Here is a 27,513-nt window from a genome sequence, read left to right as displayed (position 1 = left end):
CAGTATTTGCTTATTCTAGCTGGCAGGAAGCTTCAATTTCCATTCTGCAGGTACATCTACTGGAAAAAATAGAACCGTCCCTCACAAGTTAGTGTCAGATGTGGTATTTGTCATACCCATGCTTCTTCCTGGCTTATTTCTATTTAGTTCATTTTTACCGTGCCTTTCTTTTCTATGTGAAACAGCTTATTATAAACATATGTATGTAACTCTTGCGGCTTTTGTATTGCAGTTATATTACAACACAGGGAAGCAACTTGTATTTTGGGGCTTGAGGATATTTTACTATTATTTTGGGCACAATCTCAGTAAAACAGCTGGGGCTATACTGAGACTCGCTTTCTTCCCTCCAGCTCGGGCGTGCTGTAAGTCCCCTCTCAGCCCTGAGGGAGGCTTTCTGTGTGAGACTGACCCAGCTAACCCGCACCTCTGGCCGTGTGAACCGCATCAGGGCCGCGGAAACTCACTGTCGCCCCCCGCTTTCCTCAAAATCTGCCAGGAAAACGCGAAGGGGTTAACACCCTAAACGGATCCTCCGGTTGCGTTTCTCTCTTGTGTGGCTGACTTCGGGCGCGGGACACCCGCTCGGGCCGGCCCCGCCCCGGGAGAGGGGCGCCCCGCAGCCCGCCCTCGGGCTCCCGAGGCGGGGCCTCGCCGCGCGGAACTGCCCCGCCCCCTCGGGATCTTACGTGGCGGGAGAGGCGTTCCAGCCGGGCCGGGCCCCGCCCAGCGGCGCGGGCCGTGACGCGCGACAAAAACGGGCGTGACGTCATGCCCTCTCCTCCCCGCCCCCCATCATGGCGGCGGCGGCGGCAAATTAGGGCAGAGCTCGCACCGCCTGGCGCGCGCGCGCGCGCGCCCACCACCCCCGGCGGCCCGACCCGGAGCAGCGCCGCTCCTCGCTCGGCCCGCCCGCCCCCTCCTCTTCCTCCTCCTCCCCCCGCCCCGCAGCGCTCGCAGGTGAGGAGGGGGGTGGGAGCGGCGGGCGGGCGGCTTGCTTGTTTATTTATTTATTTACGTGTTTGGTTTCCCCTCGCGCCCCCGCCGGCCGGGAGTTGGGAGGAGGGGCGGGGGGGAAGCGAAGCGGGCACGAGGACGGCGCGGCCGTTGGGCAGCTTGGCTGCCGCGCGCGCGCCTTCGCCCTTCCCCACAGTGGGTGGGTGGGTGTGGGGAGGGGGGCGGCGGCCGCTCTCCGCGGGGTCGGTGGCCGAAGAACTTCCCCGCGGGGGCGGGGCGCGGCGGGGACACGCCCCTCGGCGGCCGATGTTCGTTCCCGCCCGCCGTGAGCGCGGCTGAAGGACGCGTCCCGCCGCGCCCGGGGCAGCCCCAAGGGCCGGCGGCGCTGCCCCGCCATTGCCTCCCTCCCCGGCGGGGCGGGCGCCGCCCCGGAGCTGGTGGCCGGGTTCCTTCCGTCCCTTGGCGGCTCCCGAAGGGCGGCGGCAAGGAGAGCCGGCGGCTACCCCGCCGCTGGGGCCGGGGCTGGCCTGCCCGCACCTGCCGCCGTGGCTGCGGTTCCCGTGCCGGCCCCGCCGGCTGACTCATACCGGCTTTCTGCTCCGTGTGCCGTCTCTGCCCAGGCGTAAATATCTCATTCATCGCCGTAGTAACGGAGTGGCTTACGCTGCGCCCTCGCGGGCTGTTCCTCAGCCCCGGCTCTGCCTTTCTCCGGCGCTGCTGGAAGTTATGGCGAGCCCAGGGCTTCTGCCTGGCCTCCCGTCCCCTTTCAAACCCACACAGCTCTTGGGAAAATAAAAAAAGACAGTGAATGAGAACTTGTTAATGAAAGCTGGGTTTGTAATGATTTCATATTGTGGTAAGACGGTTTAAAGCTGGAAAGGATTGAAAACGTTTATAGTAGCTAACTCATGTAGGTTTTGCCTTTCTTCCTGAAAGAAAAATTTGCCCAGAATGCTCACTTAATTACATTTCCCTCTAAGGTCGGCTAAAACCACTGCCCAGATAAATGACTATCATATTTTCCGGCATTTCTATCCATTAACTGCCACTAGAGGATCAGTAATGGATGCAATATTGATTCATTTCCAGGAGAACTGACATGTTTGAATTCAGTAGTCCTTAGTTTATTCAAAGCAATCTCCTAGTCATACCATCGTATATTGTTGGAGTAGCACTGAGAACGTGTCTTCCCACCCGATCGTGATCGGGTGCTTTGGAAAGCCCTACCTGTTACGTGGAGTGTTTTCAGAGACAGACCGCTGCAAGGTTAAACTAGTCCACACATGTAAGTCTCATCCAGAATTCTCACACAAGCCTTCTGGTAAGGTTGCAGAGCACTTGAATATTTTCTATCGTGTTGATATGGGGTGTGGTTTTGTAGACTTGCAACTCCTTGAAATTCGGTGTGTTTGGATAAAGAGCACCATCGAAATGTAAGGCTATAGAAAGGGTGAACTGAGAGTCGTTACCTGTTGCAGAGATTGATATCAGGATGACCCAAACCTGTGAATATATCGATGGCACACTGCCCTGAAAATTATTTGAACTCCGATGTTACCGTTTTGTTGCCTTGCTAAATCTCCTTGTCCGTACTTGGGTGAACGCTTGCTGACTGAGACCACGCGTGCTTTGAAATAACTCTCCAACAGCAGGAAGTATTCTGCTAGAGTGGTGGTCTAGTGTGGTTAAGTTTGTAGCTGGTAAGTGAGGCTCGGTAACCTGGGCTGTAGCTGGGAACTGCGTCCAGTGTTAGACTGACTCTGTTTTCAAGTGGGACTTAACTGCTTCTGTGGTGGCGGTGTTATTTATAAAAAGAAGGCAATCTGTGACTGCACTATTGTTTCTAGACCGGTGTTTTTAGTGCATTAGAAATTGGTAGCAATACTGATCACCTCCTGTTTTGTTTATAAACATGCAGCAAAATACTTTAGAGGGCTACAGCTCTAAACACAAAGGGCAAGTCTCTGACCTGCAACAGTTGAATAGATGCGCAGCAGATCTCGGTGGCAGCTGGTGAACTGTTCTTACAGGCAGTATCGTAACGCTGTTGCATTTTGTCCTTTGAATGATGCATGGTAAATGTAGCTCTGCACACTAGGATTTTGCAGGTAAGGACTAAAAGATAGCAGAGCCGCATGTCTAGGGGATTATATTCACGGTGTTTATTGGCAGAGTTGCGTTGCCTGTTACCTAACGGGTAACTCTTCTGTGGATTAGGATGTGACAGATTGCATGAGGGAAATGTCCGTCTGACCGGAACTCCTGTTCTCAGGTCAGTCGAGCAGCTCAGCCCACATGAAACAAGTGACAGCAGAGTCAGAGGAGTAGCAAGCTAAGTGAGCTTCAACGCATATAGCTTTTTATTCTCCCAAGGGTGCAGGAATTGAGAAGGGTGAAATTTTTTGGAGGGAGTAATCGGTAATAATTTTGATCTCTTCAGCTGTTTAAGAGGTAATATTCTTGCAGTGAATCTGTTTTGCCAAAAGTAACCCTCTTGCCTTTGTTTTGAGGCTTACACACTGTGTATAATGCCTTATTTCCTCTGCTCAGTTGCATCTCCCATACAGGTGTTTGTCTTACTCTTTTATACAGTTTCTGGACTCTTCCATTTTGCTCCTGTGATGGAAAGCTTTCCTTCCTCTGATCTGGTCTCTCAAGCTGCGTGTCCTTTTTTAATCCCACTCGTTCCTGAAAAAATGGCCCTTTCTGAGATATTTACAGTATTTGAGTCAATATTTCTCTATTTCTTCTTGTAAACAAAAACAGTCATTCACAATTCAAAGTGAGTAATTCAGTTGCTGTACTGTGGGCTTCTCTCAAAGGAGGACCAGTGATTCTGAAGTGCATTTCCAGTCTGACTTTCTTTTATGTGAAGCTGAAGATATTTCTTCCACTCAAATTCTTAAATCTCCCTTCTCATTTCAGTGTAAAAGTACCTCTCAGAATATATCAACCAAAGTGATTAATTTTTCTCATCCAAAACCTTTTTTTCTTCATTCTTTACCCAGAGAAACATTAACCATTATTTAAATAAGCTGTGGTCTGATTCTCTCTCTCTTTTTTTTTTTTTTCCCGTCCTCCTTCCAGAGGTGCTGTGCTAAGCATGCTGAAATTTTCGAGAGTTAGGCCTCGCTGTTGTTGCACATGGCTCACTCTGCTGATATGGAGTCTCATGCTTGTTTTGGTCGACTGTTCTTTTCTTTCATTTTCTGCATTGATTTGGAACTATATTTTGAAGAATAATCTTTGTTGTATATTCAGACTTGTTCTTTGATCCACAGCGTAGTGTCTGGATGTCTCTGGACCATGCATCAGACTGATTCTTTCATGACAGATCAGTTCAGGTTGTCTGGAAGGGCTCCCATTCACCACGTAGGCGTTGTGAGAAGCATGTCGGTTTCAGGACTGTGGATCTCTACTGAACAAACCAGAAATGAAATGTGCTGTGGAGCTTTTGCTTTTTGGTGATTGGCAGCTTTCACACCATGTGATGTGAACGTGTGATGGGGCGATGGCATCTGAGGATCTGGTCCGAAGAGCAGATCTGTTGCTAAAAGATCCTAAAGTCTTCTGAGCAGTTATTTTTGCCAAATCTCCCTGCTTTATGAAAGTCCCAGTTTATGGAAGTGGCTGAAGGGTAACTGTGTATTGTGCGAAAGCTATGCTTACCCTGTGCTATAATTTCTTATCTTTCTGAAGCATGATATGTTGCCTGTAGAGCTCTCTCGGATGGAAGAGGCAACATAAATGTAGGATGACTGCTTCAAGGGAAGAGGGATGAGTGTTGGCTCAAAGTTTCGACATTGGTTCCTTCCTGTATAAATCACTACTTTGGTTCAAGCCGTAGCAAAGACTCAGCCAAATCTTTCTGGTAAAGGATTTCAGGCATTTTGAAATACATGGCAAGAGGCAGAGCTTCCAGAGTATAGTCTGCATGAAAGAGTCCTCTCCTGTTTTCAATACTGAATGGGTTTCAGAAGCTAGAGGTGCTAACAATTAATGAAAGAACGCTTAGCCAGTTTTACACCAGCTCTTTTCCTTGCAGCTTTTAGTTTGACAGATAATTTTTCTTTGCCAAGCTACCTACTCACACAGTAACCATGCCACAGCACAGTTACAGTTCTGCTTATCCTCAGTAACCAGTTGTACTGCTCTTCATCTGAATTCCTTTCCAGGGAGGAGGGGGGTTAGAAGTTAGCCCAGACATCTTGCATAGCTACACAGATCAATGCTTCTCCTTTGCTTGCTCTGCTTGTCCTCCTTCTTAATCTTGAGGCTTCATTTGTAGATTGTGCTTTGGTTTGGGAACCTGGTTCTCTCTCTCAGTCTCAAGGCATTTGCAGTGTAATCGGGAACCCTCTTGTGATATTCCAACCCCTGTTCCATGTATGTAGCATTTTTCTCATTCAAATGCCCTTAAGCTTTAAACTTGGTTTAAATTTTTTTTCTGAATGTAACTGCACTCTTGTAAATTGTCTAGCTCCTTCGGTATCTGTTAAGTATTTGTTCTGTAGCATTAACTTTCCTGCATGCCTTTCAGTTAGACATCCATTCTGATGGCCAAGAGTGGACTACTACTTGTTTGGGAATGACTCTTTGAACTGATGGAGAACTTAATTTTGAGAGTTTATCCTAAAGCCCTAAATATTTTTATTTGATTCATCAAGTAGATTGTGCGTTGGAAGTAGTTATCCAGACTGTTCCTAATATAAAGAGCTAAAAGATGTTGATTAATCTGGAACTTCCTTTCAATCTGTTGTATGGCTTTTCCCCACTTCCATGTTGCCTTCTGAAATATTTTTCCCCCTTGTCTTTCCTGGCTGTTTTAAATTTCTCTCTACCTTAGTTTTTCATCACTGGAAAAACCTCTTTATTTGGATGTTTGAAAAAAGCAACAAAACAAATTAAGTAAAACAGGGAAGTTCTTTGGCCAGATGTTGCTGTTAGGTGTGGATTTCTGTTTTTTAAGTATTAATGTCTGGATGAGAAATCCAGGACACACAACCATCTGTTCTTCCAATCCCTACAATGAATGTGGAATTTCCTCTGTTGACCATATGTTTTCCATTGCTGTTGGAAGAGTAAAATGAATCTGAGGCAATTATGGGCACTTTTTCTGCATTAAAAATTTTAAGTATCATAATAGAGAATCTGAGAAAGCAGAGAATTGGAAAAATACTCATCAAAGGCTTAGAGGAAGAGCGACTCCTCACAAGCTGTCTTTTTACCTCAAATTATAGTTAACTAAGCCTTCAGAATCCGTCAAAACCTCTTTGCATGGATACATGTGTATTTTTGTGTGTGGTTGAGTTGCGAGGCGTTAGGAGGCAGACACATGGTTAGTAACTGTTCAGTCTGCTTTAATGTGAGAGTATGTATGCCGAGCAGGAGGGAGAAATGCCACTGCTGGCAGCAGGCAGGCAGGGCGCTGGACTGGGGGCAGTTGGTTTTACTCTGCACGTTTCTTATTAAAATAAGAATGCATAGGATATCAGGGCAAAAACCTGGATATTACTTCACGTTTGTTACATAACTCCTTGTTATTTATGAGTTTGTGACCTATTGCAGCCTTATAAAAAACCCAAACAAAACACACTATTCTTTCCCTACAGTCTTCCTCAGTTACCCAGAGAAAACCCTACGTGTCCCATAAGAGCACTGCTGCATTGCAAGCCAACTCGATGGCGTCCTCTACTGCTGTGCCTGTAGGATTTCACTATGAAACAAAATATGTAGTTCTCAGCTACCTAGGACTTTTAGCACAAGAGAAGCCTCAGGAGCATCCTCCTTCTTCAACTCAAGGTAATATTTGCGTATTCATCTATACCTATTTACATATGCCACTGTGTTTGCAATTAGTTCTTCAGCTGTTTGTGCATGGATGCAGAATGTTAGCCCGATGCTTAGTGTGATGCATCTCTTATTTTATTAATTTAAAATAGTGGGAAGAGATGCTGATGGAAACAAAGCTGTTTGTGTTTATATTGCTGTTTTAATTTGAGCTACGTCTGGGCCAATTGGTGTTTATGAAGCAAATAAGTGGTTTTAGTAGCCGTCTTGAGGTTAGGAGGGATGGATATATACTGTCTTTGTTGAGCCATCTCGAGAATTTGAGCCCATGCTTGCTTTTTTTGTGAGGCAAGTGGAAGTAAGCAGGAGTGAGGTGGTTGGTGTTTACTGGCGTAAACTCTGAGCAATGACTTGAGCAATCTCAGGCGCTGAATAGTTTTGCCCTATTATGTTAATGCTTCTGTTGTTGTCAGTCAGTGGCAGTGCAGAGATGTGAGGCTTAACCTGGCCTCTGCTGCATCTCTTTATTTATTTTCCAGAAGTCAAGGACTGCATGAAGTCAGATAGAGTCAGACGTTTCTTCCAGAACAGATTCATGCATATAGGAGGTTAAATTAATAAATAGGAGGCATGATAAAAGAAATTTGATAGATTGTGTTTCACATAAACCTATGTAGTAAAACTAACTTTATTTTGTGATGGCAAGCACTTAAACAATGTTGTTTGTCAAGACTGTTCAGGCGGTTTGTCACTTCTTAATGATGTTTTGGTCACTAGTAGTTCCTGTGATTCAGAACGTATTCTGATGAAAAGTGAATTTAAAAAAAAACAAAACGAACAACAACAACAAAATCTTCAGAATTCTGGTTTTTTTTTTTGAACAAGCATTTATGAATGCATACTCTGTCATTTACTGAACTTGCCAGTCATGAAGTGAGAAATTCCTGAAAAGATAGCATCAAAGTTATGACAGAAAGCATTCTGTCAGTTTGGCATTAGAGCACATAGCATATCCTGGTTATATTATATATCGTTTATAAAATTAACCTTAGTATATTTAAGGTATGTCTATTACTTCCACTCTGACTGCATTGGCGGTCCATGAAAGGAGAGGCACCTCTCCATGATGCACCTGGCCAAGATGCTGTTTCATAAAACCTTTGCTGGAAAATGTGCTTGTTTTAGCAATAATATCTCATTCTGAATATCCCATCTGGGATAACTGGGCTGTAACTGAAAATGTATTGAGCACATACAAAGCTACAATGTGGGAGAGTCTGCTTTGTTCTGTAAGCACAAGACTCAGAATGAAACTGTTAGTCTTAAAGCTTTTTTAAATAATTTGCCTGTAGTTACCTTTGGAATGTTTGTAAATTGAGGGGAAACTTTTCAGTTGATTCTGATTACTGAAACCTCTAAGAAATATTTGAATTAAAGAGCAATATTAAAAATTTATAAAGAGGAAGCTACAAATGCTAAAAGAAAAAATGTGTAGTCAGTTAAGACGACTTCTACGCCCCTGGGTAAAGATAACTGTTGAGTCTACTTTTCAGATATTATTTAGATATCTTAGCTTGTGTGACAGCAGGCTGTAGTTGGATTTGCTATTAAAATACTTTAAAGCATTGAGGCTTTCCAAATCTGTTTTTTCATCCTGTGCTCTAAACATTCACTTCTAAACGGGAAATTCTGCTACATTTTCCCCACCCTCACTCCTAAAACCAGACAGTGACCACAACTTCTCCTCTCCGGGTCATCTTTCACTGTGGTTAGACCTCTCTTTCAGTGTTTTTACTGCTTTCTGATGAAAGCCTCTGGATAAAATAATTTTCCCTTACTTCTAATCTGCCGTGTTGTTTCTCGCTCTGTTTTGTAATGCCTTGGATGGACTTCAGGCTGTTACTGAACTAAGTGCACACGCTTTATCCTTCTGCTTAAGGATTTATTTTGTTCTTTCCTAACTTGCTTTTCCTGGTGCTTTTCTGCTTTCCATGCTTCCGACAGCTTTCATTTGTCTGTCAGTTACTTTTTAAAAATCCTTTCTCCTAGTTCTTCTCTCGTTGCTTGTAATTCAACAGTTGTTTCAGCTGCACTCCCAGGGTTTGTGTGGTAACAGCTGTGGGTTTATTTTGAAGTACCGTATGCATCTTCTTTTGACTATTATGTAATTCATATATACAGTCTGTACCTCCTTTTTGTCTGGCAGGTGGCTGATGCCTACTTAAGGAGAGCTGTACCAAAGCACTCTGCTCTATATGCTCTATATTCTTCCCTAGGGAGACAGCGAGAGAAGCAGCAGCCCATAGTGCCTACTACCTGCACTGCCTAATGCACTGCTGGAAGGTAGCTGGGCATTACAGTAACAGTTGTGGTCTGTGAAACTTGGTTAGAACAAGAGAGATGTCAAAGCCAGTAAATGAAAATGAATAGTTGTGTAGAATCCCGTCATGAGGAGGAAACTTCTAGTTTTGGTAACAGACATATGAGGGATAATAACAGTATGACATTACATTGTGCTTGTCAGTGTGTTTTTCAAGCGCTGTCATCACCGTTCATACGATACCTTGACTTATCCCAAGTTACTTTCCTTGATGATTTTTCTGGTACTTGAAAAGGCTGGTCAGTAATCTTTCCACTCCCTATGGCTGAACACTGTTGATTTAGGAATTGAGAGGATTCTGATACAAAGTACCTGTCACTTCATCTTATTTTGCTTTAATTTGTTTATTGTGCTGACAGACCCTTCATAGGAAACAACTGAAGCAGTGATTTTGGCTATTGCCTGTTTCTATCTTAGTTGCAGAACACTTCTCTATTTTATGTGTTTCGTTCATATGAGGTATTGACTCTGGTATATGGAACTTTCTCTTCATATATTTTTCTTAGATCCAAATAAGTCCTTGCTCTTCATCTGATTTCTCTACCATAGTACAATATAAGGGGAGTATCCAGAAAGGCTAGTTGTTAACCTCTTTCATCTCCTTTGGTATCAGAGAGTGAGGGACTCCTCTAGAGGGCGGTTCGGAGCAGGATCCTTTTTACAGTCACCTTGTATCACCCGCTGGAGGAACTTCTCTATTTCTATTGCACATATACACGACATGGGGAAATAAGGCACACTAGGTGTAGTTGGTATTTCTGTCCCTCCCTTGAGTCTCCTTCTGTAACAGTCTCACAGATTTCAGTGAAGCTTCAACACTCCATTTAAACTAGAGAATGGATCTGATGGGTCAAAACAACAACCAAAAAAGTGATCTTTCCCAACAGCAGTGGTATTATTTTATCTCTGATAGAACTGGTAGTAGAAATTGAATGCTTTTTTCCATTCCCCTCCCTCTCCTCCTATGGTCATCTCCCACAAACCTCTGTTTTCCTGCATTTTGTACTAGAGTTCTTTTTCTGATGTATGTCTTTTTGTTCCAAAAACTCAGATAAGAGTAGATCTTTAAGAGATTTGTTAGATTTCAAGTTAAAACTTCTCATTTTTTGCAGACATAATATGCTTTGCAAGACCTATGGTTTGTGAAGAGAAACATTGGACAAATTACACAGAAAATTACCTTTTGGATCTCTTGGTTGGTTGGTCTTGATTTTGTTGCAAGAAAGATGGCTTCAGTTACAAGAGCTAAAAAACACTTCTGGCTTCAAGCAAAGGAGGCAGTTCTAAGTCAACATCTGATTACTATTTTGAAATTTTTATTTAGATAGCTTCTCTTCAGTGCAGGGACTGAAGAGAGAACAATCTGCAGTATTCCAGGCGCTTGAATAAAAGACATTTTTATTGGACAAACTAGTCTGCTAACATTACACCTCTATAGTATTCTGTAGTGGATTTCAGTGTCTCCAGAGGAGAATCCAGCAAACTTTGCCCAGCAAACTAGGCAGTAGTTTGAGAGATGATTCGTATTACAGTTTTGGCAGAATAGTGATTTTTCATAACACTCACTTCAGTAATTCTGTTACTTTTCAGTAGGTTTTTAGGTAGGTAAATAATTCAAATTGCTCTGATAAATCTGATAAAGCACACATGATAAGATGATATCTGCATAAGTTCATGTGTCCTGAAGCATCAGACGAGTATGTCTGTTTAAAATGTGTGGAAACTCTCCGTTATCTGTTCATTAGACGATGGGAAAATGCTTTAGTATTTTTTCAGAACTCTTGTAGTATCTGTAACTACTGGTTTATACACAGAAAATAAATATCAGGTATTGGAAAACATTTCTACATTTTTCTCCCTGAAGTTCACACTCATTATAGAAGCTTCTGGTCTGTTGCAGTTGTTAGTACTACTTTACTTTGACTCACTTAAAAAGTCTTTGTTTTTGTGATTCAATATATTTGTATTATAAATACTTCTTTGTTTCATCAAGGAGTAACTTTTAGTGTGTTTCTGGTTTTTAATGTACTTCCCCATGGTTTGACCCCATCCCATGAGCCTGTGGCTATAACGAAAATTCTGAAGGAAAGTAGGTTTTTTGTGTTTTCCTTGACAGAGAAATCTTAGATAATCCCTTAGTTTACACAGCATCCAGAAGATTTATAATCAATGCCACTACTGCGTGGTGGCATAGATTACTCAAGAGGTGAACAAGGTTTTGACAGTTTTACAGTTTCCCTGAGGTGCTATCCACAGCACTTTAATCCAATTATTGTGCACAATGTTCTTTTGACCATTTATTATCTGTTTTGGAATTACTGTATGAAATGCTGTATTAAGTCAGTGATCAAGGCATTTTAGTGGTTTCCAACACACATTTCTTACAGCTGAGCAGTGTTGAACTGGGTTAGTGGGAGCAATGGGTTTTACGTGTTCACTTGGTTTGGTTAGGAGTGAACTCCATTACCTCTCAGGAAATACATGTACAGATAGGCAGAGAAGTTCAGGTTTCATGCAGTGTTGGGTGAGCTTAAGGCTCCTTAGTGGCCACCCCAAAGCTAACAGCAGTACCTCTTCTCTATAGTTTTGACCATCATGGGCTGGATACCTGTTGTTTCAAGATTTTCTGTCACCAGGTGACACTTTGACTGGCTGTTGCAGAATATCTTGGTTTTCTCTGCATCCCCGTATCTTCACTTACCCTTCATAGTACCTACTGTTGGTCTGAAGGAAATGAAGGAGCTTTTGAGGTGGTTTTAGCTTAGATGAATAACTCATTCCTTAGAAACCTTCCTCTGAAGGGAAAAACATACCTTCTTGGGCTGAAAAGTCACGGGCTGAAAAGGTACATGATGTAGGTCAGACCAATCCAGTTCATGGTAATGAGGGAGCTATTTCCTGAACTGATGCAAGGGAATGGAAGTTTTGGGGTGTGACTTGGAGAAGGAGGAGGTGGTCTTCCCAGGAATGTGATTTCCCACTTAATTAAGCCTCCTCTCTGCCCGCAAAAAAAAATTGACTGCCAGTTGTCAATGTCTTGTCCCTTTTTGAGTCTTAATATGTTGAACTTGTTTAGTTTCTTATGGTTTATAAACAGCTCTTTTAAACATTTCTCAGATCAAGGGCCACATCTATGTATGGCAGTCTGTGTTCTGGAGTTTGCTGGAGTAATGGATGTAGATTTCATTAAAGAAAACAGATTAATATATTTGTAAAGAGATTTTGTATATTTTTGTCCCTTCTTGGTGCTTACAGAAATTTTAGACTCTTACTAATTCTCATTTTAAAAAGTCTGAGATGTTAAATAAATACTAGGATCACGCTGAAAGTAAATTTTTAAGTCAGTGTTGACTATACAGAAGTTAATATAGAGACCTAGGAGAACTTGAAAACAGAGATATTGGTAAATTAAAATTACAGGCATGAAAGAAAAAGAAATCAGGAGCAATCTGTGACATCAGTGGCTTGCTTTTTCATTCACCCTATATTCACTTGAACTAAAAAGGTGTAACACCTTTTCAGTCTCTCCTTAGAGTTGCTGTTGTCTCTCATTAGCTGTAGTTTGACACAAACACTGTAGAATCAGGTGTGCAGGCTCTCTACTCTGATGAATGACTTCCCATCCCTCTTCCTCCTGGGATCAAACCTGGGGAATGGGTTAGTCTTGTATTGTTATTAAACTTCTGGAATGGCCTTATCGGTGGAGTTTTACTGAAGTATGATGTTTATTTAGTAGTCATAACACTGTCTGACTGTCGGTGCAGTGCTTGATGGGCTTTTAGAATATATTTTCCCCTACTTTGTGGGTTACCTCCAAATACCTGAAAAACAAAGTGTTAACAAGAATGCACTTGTGCAAAAGGGAACATGTATTCTATAAATAGAAAGTAGAATGCACTGTCTTCTTCATCTGAGTCTGTGTAACAGAGTTTGTTGTGTCTTTGGGTTGGGAAGAGGCCTTTCAGAGTCAGTTTACCAAAAGCCTGTAATAGTCAAACCCATTTTTTCTGCATAGGAAAGAATTTATTATTAATAGATCTTACAAGTACCATTTCTGGTGTGACCATTTGCATTATTAAACAATGATAATACGTTCTTATCTACTAGAAGCTATTTTTATTGTTTTATTCTACCTGTTCGCAAACTGACTTGGAAGCTGTCTAAAGGAGAAAAAGATGCCGCGTGCTTAGAACCTTTGCTGTTGGAATGTGCTGTTCTCCAACACTGAGTGCAATTCTTGTTGGTAGCGGTCAACATACAGGAGATGCAGAAGGCTGAAGTCCATTGATAATTAGGGGAATAAACAGTGCAAAGTCACTGGTCCGGGAGGGGTAGGTTTTTCATGTTTTGGCACGACTGAATAGTCAGGTGCTATTGGAATCAGCAGCTGCTGCAAAGTTGTGGGTGTTATGAGATGGAAACCATTGACTGCAGCACTGATTATCTAAACAGCTCTTTTGTACGTTGGCAGCAATGGAATTTCTCTTCCTTCCATTTTCCGGGTGACTTATTATCAAGTATGACAGCTTGTCATGTGTGATCATCATCACATTAGTTCCATGAGAACGGATGCTCTTCTGAATACCCTCATCCCTTCCCTCTACAGGGTGAAGCACAGGTTAAAATAAGAGTTTGTACTTGCATATACTTGTTGCGCTTGGCTGTGAAGCAGCGGTTTGGTCATTCAAAGATGTGACCTTAGAGGGACTGACAAGGCATTAGTGAGTGTCTGTTCATTAACCAAAGGGAGGAACAGTTTGCTTCTCTCTGGAATTTATTGTTCAGAGTGGCAAAGAGAGACTGAGAAGGGATTTAAGAAGCTAAATAAAGTTATTCTGAACATAGTGATGATGATCTAACTGTGTGGTTAAGTAAAATGGAATTAAACTGACTACCTGTTGTTCCTTTAAGCTGTTCACATAAACATATGTAAATATTTTACACTGACTTATACATTGGTTTAGAAAGATTTTGTCTCACAGGTATCTGTTGAGTGCTGAGTTTTTAAGTATAAGCACACATTCAGTGGGTTGATTCTGTGGATTTTTAACTTTGGAAATGTAGGAGGCCTTGCAAACTTATTGTCTAGTGTTTTTTTTAAATACAGAAAATGCAGTGTGCTTTACTACACATCTGTGTGTGTTAACTAGTATTGTTGCTTTTATGGTTTTCACACACCCTGATAAGAAAACTAGTGATATTGTATGTCCATTATGGAGGAAAGGGGAAGGTGATACACAACACTTTGAGTTTAAGCAGATTTAAATAGGGGTGAACCAAAGAAATTAGACAGTCATTTATAAGACCACCGAATTATGATTTAGTGTCTCCAACACAGTGATGAAGGAAGATGTGCCAGAAAGCTACACTGGGTGTTGCAGGATTTACCTGAAGATTGAGATGTGAAATGTAAGTGATGAGGAAGAAATGAAGTCAGATGACATCAGTATTACAGATACAAATCCTTTCTCTTTTTATTTTCTTCATCTGAGTGAAGAATGTCTGTAGAGTGGAGCAATGTCTAGATGCCCAGGTAGAGCTATAGGCAGTTGGTGTAGCTGCAGAGAGGGTGAGATAGGTTGGAGAGTCGTCAGTATTTGGGTGCATGAGTAGGAAACATGGGTAACATTATCAGAAGGTCAGCCAGGAGATGGTGTTTAAATCATGGGCACAAGAGAACTTGAAGTCCCGAAAATGAATTCTAAGGAATATTCAGAAGTAAGAGAGCTAAGAAAATATGTTTTGGGTAACCTAGTCACTGATACTATTGAAAGTAGCAGAGCGCAGGGCTAATGAGGACTGGTAACTGACCTAAAATGTAGGGAGGAAATGGCTGGAAGGGGGATTCCCTTGGCAAAGGGAAGTTTTGTGGTCAATTTTATTTGTTTATTTATTTATTTCAGGAGTAAGTTGGTACAAAATTCACTTTTGTATTCATGTGCATATAACAGAGATCCATTTTATCTCCAAGTAGGACATTTTAAGGAATTAAAAGAAAGGAAGAAGAAAATGTCAGTGTTGGCTGTTGATTCAGTGATGTTTGGTGAAAATTAGACAGCAGTTACTGGCATGGTTTTTGTAGTGTGCTTCAAGAATGGGATTTGAAGACACACTTGAAAGCTGATGGAAGAAATAAAGATGAGCAAACCCAAAGAAAAAACAGCTAAAGGGCAAGAGTTTTGAGCTGAAACTCTGTCCCAGACATCTAGACTTTCCATTAGTACCCAACCCATAAAGCAGTTACTTGAGTAGTTTCCTTGCCATATGGCCTTATATTGGAAAGGCCTTATATTCATACGGCCTTATATTCATACAACCTTGTATTCAGCAGGCAGTTCCTTAAAGATTCAAATGTTTTAAATACCTTGGCTTCTTTGGAAACAGTTTTGTGTCTCTCTCTTGCTACAGCATAATATTTAAGATGACTGAGAGTCTATGTAATCCTGAATGATATGGCTGAAACAACTTCTTGTTACCAAATATCTGGAGTCAGCACACGGAATATGTATTTGTGATCCCAAATGATGCATGTGTACTTCTGGGGATGTGCAGCCAATTCACATTCCTAAATGACTTGATTAGGAGATGAGATTTGACAATTGACTGCCAATTGTGGGGTCCTTTGCCTCTATTGTTACTTGTGAACCCGGTCTTAAATTATTTCATTGTGGCCTGTAGGCTCCTCATGCACAGTGAAATTATGCACAGTTAATAGGTTTTGGGACTCTTCATTGATGTCATTACATAGTTGCTTTGAGTATTTTTGTAGATTTTGCAGGCATCAAAATAAATTTTATATTTTGCTACTAAAAATTAAGCTTATGCCTATGTCTGCTTTGTTTTGGTGTAGTTTGATGATGAGCGTATTAGTTTTAATGACTGGTTGTTTATGGTCCTTGGTTTGATTTTTGGTCTTAAATTTAAGATGTTTGTTTTTAAAGCCATTATGTATTCTGTTTGTGGCTTTACAGTTCTAATTTTTCTAATATATATTCACATTTAAAGTACCTATTCTGTCTTGAATAGGCCAAGGAGTTTATGTGTTTCTGGGTTCATATAATAAAACTCTTGTAAAGGGATCATACTTTTTATGTTGCTGTCTGAAATAGAACTTTCACTTTGAATTCCTTTATAGTTAATATTTCAATATAATGTTGCATTATCTACCTTATTTGAAATACTACATTTGAGTAATTTCTCTGGTTTCTTTTAGGGACTCAACAACAGCTTATGGCACAACATGCTTCAGAGAAAGAGGCTTTGGAGAAGATTAAAATAGAAATTGAGGAGGAGCTAAAACATCTTGATGAAGAAATCTTGGAAGGTGCTCTTCAGATTTTCCCATTTCAATCTATAATCTCTATGCCCTATAATGGTGGTTAATTTGAATAGGTACTCCAGATAAAGAGATTTTTGGATGCACTGAATCTCTTTACCCTCCTCCCCTCCCAAGATTTCTACACATTGTCACATGAAGTAAAATAGTTAAACGTTACCATTTGGAGTGGTGGAGTCTAGCCAAAGAAAACAATTGAATGACATTTAGTAGGCTGATATAAATAATGAAATGTAAGCAGCCCTTAAGCTGCTCCAGTTGATGACAGAAACTCAATCATTCCAGAGCAGCTAACATTCAGGGGAGTGTGGACTTAAACCATCTGATTTCTCACTTTCACCAGGTTTATTTTTTGTGACATGCTTTGACCTATAGATGTGGTTTTTATAGGGCTGCCAGCAAGGGATGATTTGGAAACAATCTTTGCTTTGTATGTGTGTTGCAAATTGGAAATCTGAAGTAGAAAGGCTCTAGATCTGTTTATGTTCATCCATACAGACCTTTCTTAGCAGTTTTAGACTGAGAAGGAAAAAGTTATATGAACAAAATATTACTTAAAAAAATACTCTAGTACTGCTGCAGATAAGTCCATACGTGGGTGAATTTTACCATGGAAAAGAGGCTCTCTTGCTGTTCTATCAGGATTGGCATCAGATTAAAATTGAGAATAGTTGCATATTCCACTGGCTTGGTGGTCAGGATGCAGTTGTGAAATAAGAGCTGGAGGGTAAATGTAGCTCAAAGTCATCTATAGCTTGTAAATACCACTTCCAGAAGATATTTGGACCATACTTCTTTTACTACAATTTGTTCATAGCATCCTTTGACTACAGAGTTGTGATTTCTTCATTCCTTATGTAAACTGTGTTAACTGATGGGATAAGAAATGAAAGGCTGTTGATGTTCTTATATGAATCTATTTTATTTTATTTTGTATCCTTTTTTCTGTAGCATTTACCACGACAGGATTTGACTGCCACACTTCCCCAGTGTTCAGCCCTGCCAATCCAGAGAGCTCAATAGAAGACTGCCTGGCTCACCTGGGGGAGAAGGTGTCCCAGGAATTGAAAGAACATCTGCACAAAGCACTGCAGACCTTGCTTAGCAAGTGAGTTTCCATCTGCTTTTTCTAAGGGAAGGTGTTTCCTTTTCCATTGTGACTGCTGCTGAAATGCTAAAGATGGGAACACATTTTTGTATTGCACTTCTTTCTTTTCCAGTGTTCCTTTATCTGGCTGGTTTGTGGTTTTTTTTTGTTTTAGGTTGTAATGTGCAAATTCCTTTTGGTATTTGCTCTTTGCAGTAATAAAAGTTCTAAAATTTTCCTAAGCTTTTATTGTTGAACTTCTGAGACTGACTCAAGTAGTTTGAGTTGCTGGTGAAATCAGCAGCTGCCAGCTGCCAGTTGCCATTGCCAATTTCATAAATGCTGGGCTGTCGCCATATTCACTTCTTTTACCTTATAGTTAAGAGTAGAGCTGAAGGTTTGTTCGTTGTCTGGCTCAAGATGAGTGGGAGAGTTTCCCTGAAAGGACAGTAATTAGATGCTTTATGACCACCATTCAGGCACACATCTGAAGCAAACGTGGGCCCCTGGGCTAACCTTGGTGCCTTAAGAACTGCCCCACCAGTTTAAGCGTATTGTTTGAATAGCATGTTGTGCTTGGCATGCTAGCATCTTGATTAATGTCTTTTGCAAATTGGTAAAATTGTTGTATTTGCTTGTTTTTCTACTGTAAATTACCAGCCTGATTTTAATGGATCCATATGAACTACTTCTGGCTGTTCTGAGTGACCTCCAAAATGTCTGTGTAGAGAGCTGGAGTTGAAAGATGCTGCTTTAAGGACAGTTATGTAAATGCAGTTGTGAAGGCAGCATTAGCAAATGGCTATCTGAGTCTTTTTGTTTTGTTTTTGACTGGTTTAAATAATATGTCTCAAAAGAGGCTAAGAATCTCTAGTACTACTCTTCCAGAGTTTGCATAGCTGTTTGTGAACTGTTTGAACAACAAGGTACTGGAAGACTAGATATCAGCGTCTAGTGTAAATGTTCTGATGCATGGGGCTTAAGCTTCCATACACGCATCAGAGACACACCTCATGCCCTCAGGAAGGTAATACCCTTTACGGCAGACCTCTGAAAGATTATGAATTTGGAAGTCATTCCATCTGAACATCAGAAAGCACCTTTTTGCAGTGAGGGTGACTGAGTGCTGGCACAGGTTGCCCACAGGGGTTGTGGAATCTCCATCTGTGGAGATATTCAAAAGCCGTCTGGGAATAGTCCTGGGAAGCCTGTTGTAGGAGCAGGGAGGTTGGACAGGATGTTCTCCAGTGGTACCTTCAAACTTCAACCATTCTGTGATTCCTTAACTAGCCTGTCTATTCCTTAACTTACTCCCTAGTCAACAACTAAGCGTTGACTTTTTATGACAAATATAATTTAAACCTGACTGTTCAAAGTCAGGTAGGATGGGGCTTTCGGCAACCTGATGTAGTGAAAGACATCCCTGCCCGTGATCTGTAAAGGTCCTTTCTTACGCAAACCATCCTATGAGTCTATGACCTTGATTTCACAGTAAAGGTGCCATGTAACATCTGACCAGACAGATGAAGATGGTTGTCTCTTTTTCCATGTGTCATCCAAGGGAAAAGTACACTCTGTCAACTCACGATTTAACTTTCAGAAACTAATACATACACTGTCTGTTTCTATAGGCATTTTTTTTAGGGTCAGAAAGTTCAGTATTGTGTAAACTAACAGTTATTTACCCGCAGAAAGGAGTATGTGGGGTACAAGTGTCTCCTTAAGTGGCAAAAGATACGCTAGTGTGTTTCTCCAGAAATGGCAGGAGCTTATCTGCCTTTATAAGCCAGGCATTTGCCCCACGTGGCCTTAAAAACTTGTATGTAGTATCTTCTGAGGAGCTGAAGTTTTGATAAATACATCACTACACACTAAAAAAACAGACTGGCAACAAGTTGGAAAATCAGCACTAAGCGTTGCAACCCATCCTTTTTGTGCATCTAAAATCATGCATTGAAATAACAGCATTTTAAGTTTAAATGTCTTAAAAGTGGTAGATAATTGGCTGATGACATTGAGGGTTCATAAGTGATGCAGTCTAGGTTGATTGTTTTCGGAGAGTGCCTGTGATGAGGTCTTTGTAAATTAAGTGGTTCTAGCTTCTTTAGTAGCCTGATGTTCTAGGCTGCTTGTGTTTTCTATGGGAAAATATTTGCATTCTAAGTATTTTTTAAATTTATATACATACATACATATAAAGTCTGAAATGCCTGTGAAAACGTATTGCCATGCATGCCTTTTTATAAGGCAAACTAGAGCTACTGTTTAATCTCTTGATAATATCCTTCCTGCAGCTGTTGTTGCTCTTCTCATCCCACTGATTCATTTGGATTTGTGTTTAAAGGAACTAACGTACCAAGGAAGTTAAGAGAGTGCACTTAAAACAGCAAACCAAAATTATGTTTTCCCCAGTGTGCTTTAACTCTGTTCTTTTATGCATGTTTGCTACAGTAGTGTTATTTGATGCAGTGCTTATTTATTTTGCTTTTCTTTTCCTGTCCTCTTACATGCATATGAACAAGTATGTTTATGGTACAGTAGGCTGTTAGATAATGACAGAATCTTGGAGTTCAACAAGCAGTCTTCTGTCCAATGGTGGTTACCACTATCTCCCTTAAACTAAAATCTGAACTTGCCTTTTGTCATGATCTGGCTTAGGAAAACTGCTTTTGAAGCAGTACATCCTCTGCTGTCACTTGGCAGAAAGTCATTATTATTACTGTCTCTAAGATACTATATGATCTTGGAGGAAAGAGTATGGAAGAGGGGAATTTCATCACTCCGATTCAGAGAAGTCGAGATGCGATGAACCTAAACCAGAGGTATCTACTGAAATGCAAAGGGGGTTTTGTGATCAAAAGTGCTGTTTTTTTTGCAAATAAAGGCTTCAACTGTAACATAATGCAGTCAAGCAGCCTGTGTTGGTTCATAGCCTATATTATTTATAAAAAATGTATTCTGCATTGACCTCTATCTCACATGTGAATTTCTAAGTGGAATTTTTTATCTTTAAAGTCTCAGATTATAAAAAATTGTATGCAAGAGCTTAGAAATTTTGGTAGCGTATCAGAGAGCCTACTTATCTAAAGTCCTTTAAGTTGTAGACTATCAAATTCTATGAAATTCACTTAATCAATTATATGAAATTGCGTAACTGGGAGAAGATAATGCCTTGCTGACCCTGTCTGGTACTGGTGCTTTATGTCCTGAAATGCGAGACTTGTTAACTCTTGAAAAGTATTTGCTGTAATAATGTGAGAATATTTTGTTCTCTGGAAACTGAGAATTTTATTTTATTCATGTTCTTTTGTTTCCTTTTATAACTTTCAGTGTTGGTTTAACTTCTGCAGGCCGGTGACTTATCAAGAATATCGAGAGCGCACACAGGAAACAGCTGCTCATGCCAGTGGATGGAACAAGGTACCAAATAAGTGACTTTCACTTTGATATCTTTTGCATCTATTTGATGTCCACAGTGGTTTTTACTAGGTACAGTTATGCTTCAGAGAGCAACAAGAATAAAAATAACCCACTTATTTTTAGTATTAAATAATTTTCACTCTCTGAGTGGTAGATGCGGACGTAATATGTAGTTTTTAGATAATTTAGCCAGAAGTTATCTAATGGAAGGATTAGGTCAATCTTCCTTTATTATAGTAGGAAAAAAAGTTAGAGTTGTTGCTTGACATAGTTTTTTTACAATAATCACTAAACATTTTTAAATTCCCAAGAGAGATCTATTGTTTTAGCAGTTTGGTAATAAAAACTGAGATAGATGTTTTCATAGTATTTCTCTACTGTTTCTTTTTTCCCATCTCGGGCTCAAAATATATGTAAAAAAAGAGCGTTAAATATGGTGAGAATAAAAATGGGATAGTATCTTCACAATATTTAAATGGTTCAGAAAACATAAGCATGGTGTGCCTACCTGGTTTCAGGAGTAGTTATCCCAAATAATGAAGCTTCTTTTTAAAACAAAATGCAAATCTGAAATGAACTCTCGTATAATAGTTTTAATGTAGAATGAGTAGAATTACTGTTCCCAGCTTCATCTTACATTAATCATTCAAATTCATCATCTTAGTCATTCTCTGATGGGTTCAGTGAGCATCAGAAAAGGAATGAAAGAATGAAGTAACTATTTGCAAATTTAATGACAAATTGCGTGTTAAAATTTAGTCTTAAATTTAAAATGGAACAAGAAATCTTTTTTCCCTGTTGACATTTTTTTTTCCAGAAATACTTTTCCTTAACTAGATTCCCCCATTTACTTCAGAAATTGATCATCTAACCAAGGGTGTGGGCACTTTCAAAGCAGTTTGTTAAACATTGCTTGACAAGTTACCGCCCGTGACTCCAGCATTTATAATTGGTGCGTGCGTGCTTTCAGTTTATCATCTTGTGATTCAGCGCATCTTAGTTTAAACAGCCATGAAATCTGATTATCAAGAAGGTGGCTTAAGCTAGCACATTTTACTTTTCAGTTGGTGAAAACTAAAAACAAGCCTAAAACCAGTCCTTGTGGCTCAGCTGGCAAGGAAGGAGGTGGATGGAGCTTGTCAGCTGCCAACCACAGCTTCATATGCTGTCGGAACACAACTCTTGAAGATACAGCCCTGGGTAGATGGATCAGCCACATTTGGGGTTTTACGATTCAGCCTCCATTGCTGCTACATAGGTGCAGCCCCTGTGGCTAGTGGATTTTGGTCCCTGTCCGTTTGTGATTGAGAATATCATCTAGAAGATGTCTTTGTCGTCGTCTCTGCTTACCCATAACATTTGTTGCTACAAAACTTACAGTCCACAAGCAAACCAGAATGGAAATTTTGTAGAACAGTACAGCATCTGTTTGTATTGGTTTTGTGGTATCTTGATGCTTCAGGAATGCTTAGCAGTTCCTTTAATAATACTTGTTTTGAGGAAATAGAATACATTTATGTTGGTTTCATTTCCTTTTAAATTCCTTTATCATCTTAATCAGAATCATATTTTATAACAGAAGAGATCGAGATATCTTTCCTCCAACCTCAACCTAGCTTAATTTTCACTCTGAAGAAGAAGCTATTAGAAAAACAATTTTTAAAAGTAGCTATAAATAGACATAGCATTAGGTCTAATTAGCAGGCATATAGCAGCGAAATGAGGCTGTGCTGGCCTCAAGTTTGTGAAAATCTGAAGGATGTATATTTAAATGGACTCCATCAGGAGAGCTGAAGCTTAGTCCCTTTTATGACTAAATAATAAGAAAACATACAACTAGCTGAGCTAGCTGAACAGAATAATAAATCATTCCCTGTTATATGCTCATGGACCTTACCTATCCTATAGTTTCTTGGGTGGAGCAAAACTGAAGATGCACAATAGCTGTTGCAGATGCCAATGGGTTAAAAATGTGGAAATACCTTCCCACAGACAGAATTCTCTGTGACCAAGCCTTGTGGTTTGATCCAGACTAGAAGAAATAGAGCAACTGAAGCTAGTAGCTGAAATGTGTTTTCAGTTACGTGTAAGCTGTATCTGTTGTGCTCAGTAGTGGCATCTTGCACAGCAAGATGTTCTTTTTGCTTTCAGTAGTTGTGAACTAGTATATAAAATCTCACTTCAAATTTCTGAGCTTTTGCTGTTGTAGGTATGTATTGTTATACATATGTATGTATACAAGCCCCACCTACTTAATATATTGAATGTGATGCACGCAGAGAGCACACTGATCACTTGAAGGCCCAGTATCTCTGTGGCACAAAGCAGATGCAAAGTATTATTTGCAGATCTTGCTTTATGCTATGTGTATGAGAAACGTGGCATACAGGTAAGTCTATACCTTTGGGAGGTACTGGATTACCTAGCTGGCGAGCTGGTTGGAGGTTGAATGTGGACAAAGGCTTGATCTGTCTGGTTTACAATTGGGAAGGTGTCATTTTTACTTATACCAGTTTTCAAAGAACCTATTCATTATACAAGCATGAGCAGAAAGAAAACACTTCTAAATAGAGCTGTTATTTTTTCCATTTAAAAGTGTGGATCTTTTCCACAGCGCAGTGGTATGTTTGAGCTGCTGAAGAGGTTTGGTTAACTGACTAGCACGTGGGATGTAAAGGAATCTTTTCAGTCACTGAAACATGAATATTGATCTGAATACAGAAATACTGCAGGGTATTCTTCCATTAACATCCCACAGAAGCGAAATTTACCCACAGACGTTGTAAGTGCTGGTTCTCAGTTAAAAAAAAAAGTCAGGAAAATAATTCATTTCGTGTATTTCTCAGAAATTGTGATGTGAAAATAATAGGCCTGATGTTGGATTCTGTAAACAAAAAAAAAAAAAAAAGTTGTCTTCACCTTGTATTTGAAATAAGGCTCTCATTAAAACAAAGCAAAACCAAAACCACATCAAACTTAGGGCAATTTATATTTCTGAAATAAAATAAACATAATAAAAATTATGCTTTTTGCTTAAAATTAAATATCATTTACAACTCCAAAATACGTACTCCCGCTACTGGGCATCAGATAGAATGTTAACAAATACTGATACTGAGAGTCAACTAAACTGGTAAGTAGATTAGCAGTCACCTTAATGTCCCATTTTTACAGATTAATGGAGCCAAAGAATAATACAACAAAATGTAAGAAATAATCCTGCAAAGAATTAGATGAATTTTATGTTGAAATAGTCAAAAGGTACACAGAAGTGGCAGTTACTTTGGATATAGCTACTTCAGAGTCTCTGAACTTTCTTTGTAATAATTTTTTTGCATACATTTAAATTTGTAATATTTTACTACTGGATTGCAGGAGTATAATTGACAAATCTTTCATTTACACAATTAATCAGAAATCTTCTCACAGTAAAGTTTGGTTTATTTGCGGTTTTTTTGTTTGTGGCTTTTTTTTTTAAATGATTCCCTAGAAGTTTTCTCCTGCCAACTATTTTCTGGCATGCTGTGGTTGGTATTGTGTGTTTTTCTTCAGTCAAAATATAAATAGCCCCTAGCATTCCTTCCCAGGTGTACTGGTGGAAGGAATTGCTGTTACTTTGAATTGCTAAGGCTGTATTTTTAGTTTGGTCTAGTTAAATCTCATCGCCATTCCCATAGCTACTCTTGCATACAGCTGTTGTTAACCTTTATGGAAGCACTGTGAAGGTAATTTCTTTCATGAATTTAGGGACAGTATCATGTAAACCTGTTCCCACTGGTCTCAAAAGTAGAAGTGCCTATAATTTCAAGGGGAAAGGAAAACCAGGTGGTGTTTGTCAGTCTGTGTGGGACTGGATGTTAGAGTTTGAATTTGGTCCCTCGCTTCTGAGGCCTGCAGAGGCTTGCTAAATTTGGGAGGAGTGGACGGATTAGATATTTTAAGTTGGCAAAGGAAGATGGCAGCAATCATGTTCAGTATGCCAACGTTTGAGTTCCCTTAATTTCCTAAGTAGACTTTTTTTTTTTGCTTTTGTTTTTCTTGCCTTCGGCTTAAAGTAAATGTCATATATTTTGAGATCTCGGTGTTCATGCTGTTGTAGAGCTATGTGGGTGTGCCCAAAGCCTCTGAAAGATGCCTGGTCTTGACAGCATGCTTTTTTCCCTTTGATCCAAAAAGGCTGAAGTTTCTTCTGACACCTCACCTTGACCTGCTCCGTATGTTTATGCACTGTCAACTTGCACCTCTTCTGCCTCTGAGCTGTGATTAATTACAAGAAACTCAAAAAACCCCAAGGCTTTTAAAATTCAAGCACCACCTTGTTCCTAGTTATGTGACTGCAGTGTTAACGGTTAGCCCCAGAAGAACAGTAATACAACCTGTCTGCCATACTATTGGATCTCTCAGTTGTTAATCAGCTGGAACCTCTTAAATTTACCAGATTATAGACATTTTTAAGGCCCTGACTGTTTTTAGTGGTCCATTGCAGCTTGACTCCACCATGGAGTTAGTACAAATCTCAAACCCAGCTTACTTTTCCTATTCTTTTTCCTCCAGCTTTGCATCCTAAGGTGTGATTTCTGGGAATAGTAATAGAGGATATTTACAGAAGAGAAAACTGGGCTGAAGGAGGAGGAGACTGGGAAGGGAAGGAGGCACTTGAAGTTCAACCTGAGGAGTAGCGTTAGTCTGCATCTACCTTCTCCAGCTGGGAAACAACATTGTTATTTGCAGTGAATAGATGTGCAATGTGGTTGTCAGAAACTAGGTGCAGTAAAACTTAAAAATATTTTTCTCTTGTATCATAATAGCGCTTTTTCAGATGCTAATGACTCCGGTTCATACCAGTTTCCTGAACTTGGCAAAGTGCTGCATATAAACTTTGGCCCGAGGGCCACTTGCATGCTCTAGGAGAATAAATTTATGGTTTAAAAGTTGAACTGCGTGTTGTTTAGGCAAACAAAAACATGATTTCACACGGAAGTCTCTAGTACTGTATAATATGAAGGAGGTGAGTTCACAGACTTGCATCTTCCAGAGCAATTCACATTTGGGTTAAAGCTGAGCATTCAGTTAAAGACACAGCGTTCGGAAGGAGGAATGAGAGTAGGAAATGAGGGAGGGAACTCATATGTGTTAAATTTGGCAAAGGAGGGAGTGTTTAACACGGAGAAGCATTTGTGTTTGTCATTTTAAACAAGTCTAATGTTATGCTGCTGCGAGGAGTTGTTTGTTTCTGCCCTGCCTGAAAGCCAAGTGTGAACTTCTAGAGAGACTGTCTAGTGCAGTGTATCTATTCAAGAATGTATGAGTTTGCTGTTTAAATACAATTTGGATGCATATCCCTTCAGACTGTTTATAATGTTGCGTCTTTTCACTTCTGGGGTAGCAAGTTCTGGACCTTTTTCTGCTCTTTACCTGAATCTTGTGTTGGAAAAAAATGGGTCTTAAGAAAGCACTGCGGTTCTGTGCTATGAAACACTGAAGTTAGTCTGTACTGTTTTCCTTATCAGATTAAGTGCTGCTTTGTTACTGAATTGTATTGTGTTTCTGCCTTGTGTCTTCACAAAAATGAAGTGCATAGTTCCTTCTGTCTTCGGACTTGTAGATTCAGACCTTTTCTGTGGACCACATGAATTCTTCTGTTTTACCGACACAGTAGTATTGATAATGCTTTCTGTATTTATTCACAATTCTTGTTTTTTGAAGGTCTTGGTACCCCTGGTTCTGCTACAACAATTTCTGATGGAGTTAACCAGACGGGGCCAGGAACCACTGAGCGCACTTGTGAACTTTGGGGTGACATATCTAGAAGACTATTCTGCAGACTATATCATTCAACAAGGAGGATGGGTAAGAAGACAATGTTTAATTTTCATACTTTGTTCAAAGCTTATTTCTAAGTGTGATACTAGTCTCAACAGCAGCAAAAGCTAAGAGGGTTGCTAGAAGTAAGCAGATGAGAGAAGGAGTGCCCTAGAAAAAGAAAAAAAAACGCAGGAGGTCAGGTTGGAAAGGGGTCTTGGGCAGTCATCTATCTCACCTCTCTGCCCCAAGGCAGAATTGACTTTTACCCATTAATTTCTGATGTTTTCTTTGAAGACCTATGTGATTGGACTCCACAATTTCCCCAGGCAGTCTGTTTCAGTTCTTTGCATGTCTGGTTTGTTGGATTACCGTTGAAATTGAAGAGGTCCTCGATGTCAAATAACAACTACTTTTCATACCCTGTGTTCTAAAGATACTAGCTTGTTGCTGTATGGTGAGCTTTTCTTTATATGTTCTTTCCTGCTAATACACATACAGAATTGCATTTAGAAACCAGCATCCATAACAAGAGATACTGTGCCTGAGAGGCTCATCTTTTTAATATTATCTTCATACTGGAGTGACTGTTGGAAATGGTATATGGTTTTTCCCCTTAAATTTCAGAGGGTTCTTTAGCAGATAAGTAATTGGGGAGCACTTAATACAGAATTGTCAGTAGGCACTAATTTATTTTTATAAGAAGTGATAAAATAGCTAATGCATATTGGGTTTTATAGC

General features: G+C 40.2%; 1 protein-coding gene across 1 annotated transcript in view; it reads left to right on the top strand.

The window, feature by feature from the left end:
* Nucleotides 1–773: 773 nt before the first annotated feature.
* The window catches only part of BCL2L13 (BCL2 like 13), a 40,712-nt gene continuing 13,972 nt past the window's right edge, over nucleotides 774–27,513 (top strand). Inside the window, exons 1-6 of the mRNA XM_075115665.1 lie at nucleotides 774–960; nucleotides 6,570–6,759; nucleotides 16,341–16,451; nucleotides 17,415–17,571; nucleotides 20,901–20,970; nucleotides 26,677–26,820. Of these exons, the coding sequence (XP_074971766.1) occupies nucleotides 6,639–6,759; nucleotides 16,341–16,451; nucleotides 17,415–17,571; nucleotides 20,901–20,970; nucleotides 26,677–26,820 (603 nt within the window). The 5' untranslated portion in view covers nucleotides 774–960; nucleotides 6,570–6,638. The remainder of the gene's footprint in view (nucleotides 961–6,569; nucleotides 6,760–16,340; nucleotides 16,452–17,414; nucleotides 17,572–20,900; nucleotides 20,971–26,676; nucleotides 26,821–27,513) is intronic.

This window comes from Phalacrocorax aristotelis, chromosome 1 (genome assembly GCF_949628215.1).
Source record: "Phalacrocorax aristotelis chromosome 1, bGulAri2.1, whole genome shotgun sequence".
NCBI classification, from domain to species: Eukaryota; Metazoa; Chordata; class Aves; order Suliformes; family Phalacrocoracidae; genus Phalacrocorax; species Phalacrocorax aristotelis.
The sequence above is the reverse complement of the archived record's forward strand: the minus strand, read 5'-3'. Positions and strand labels throughout refer to the sequence as shown.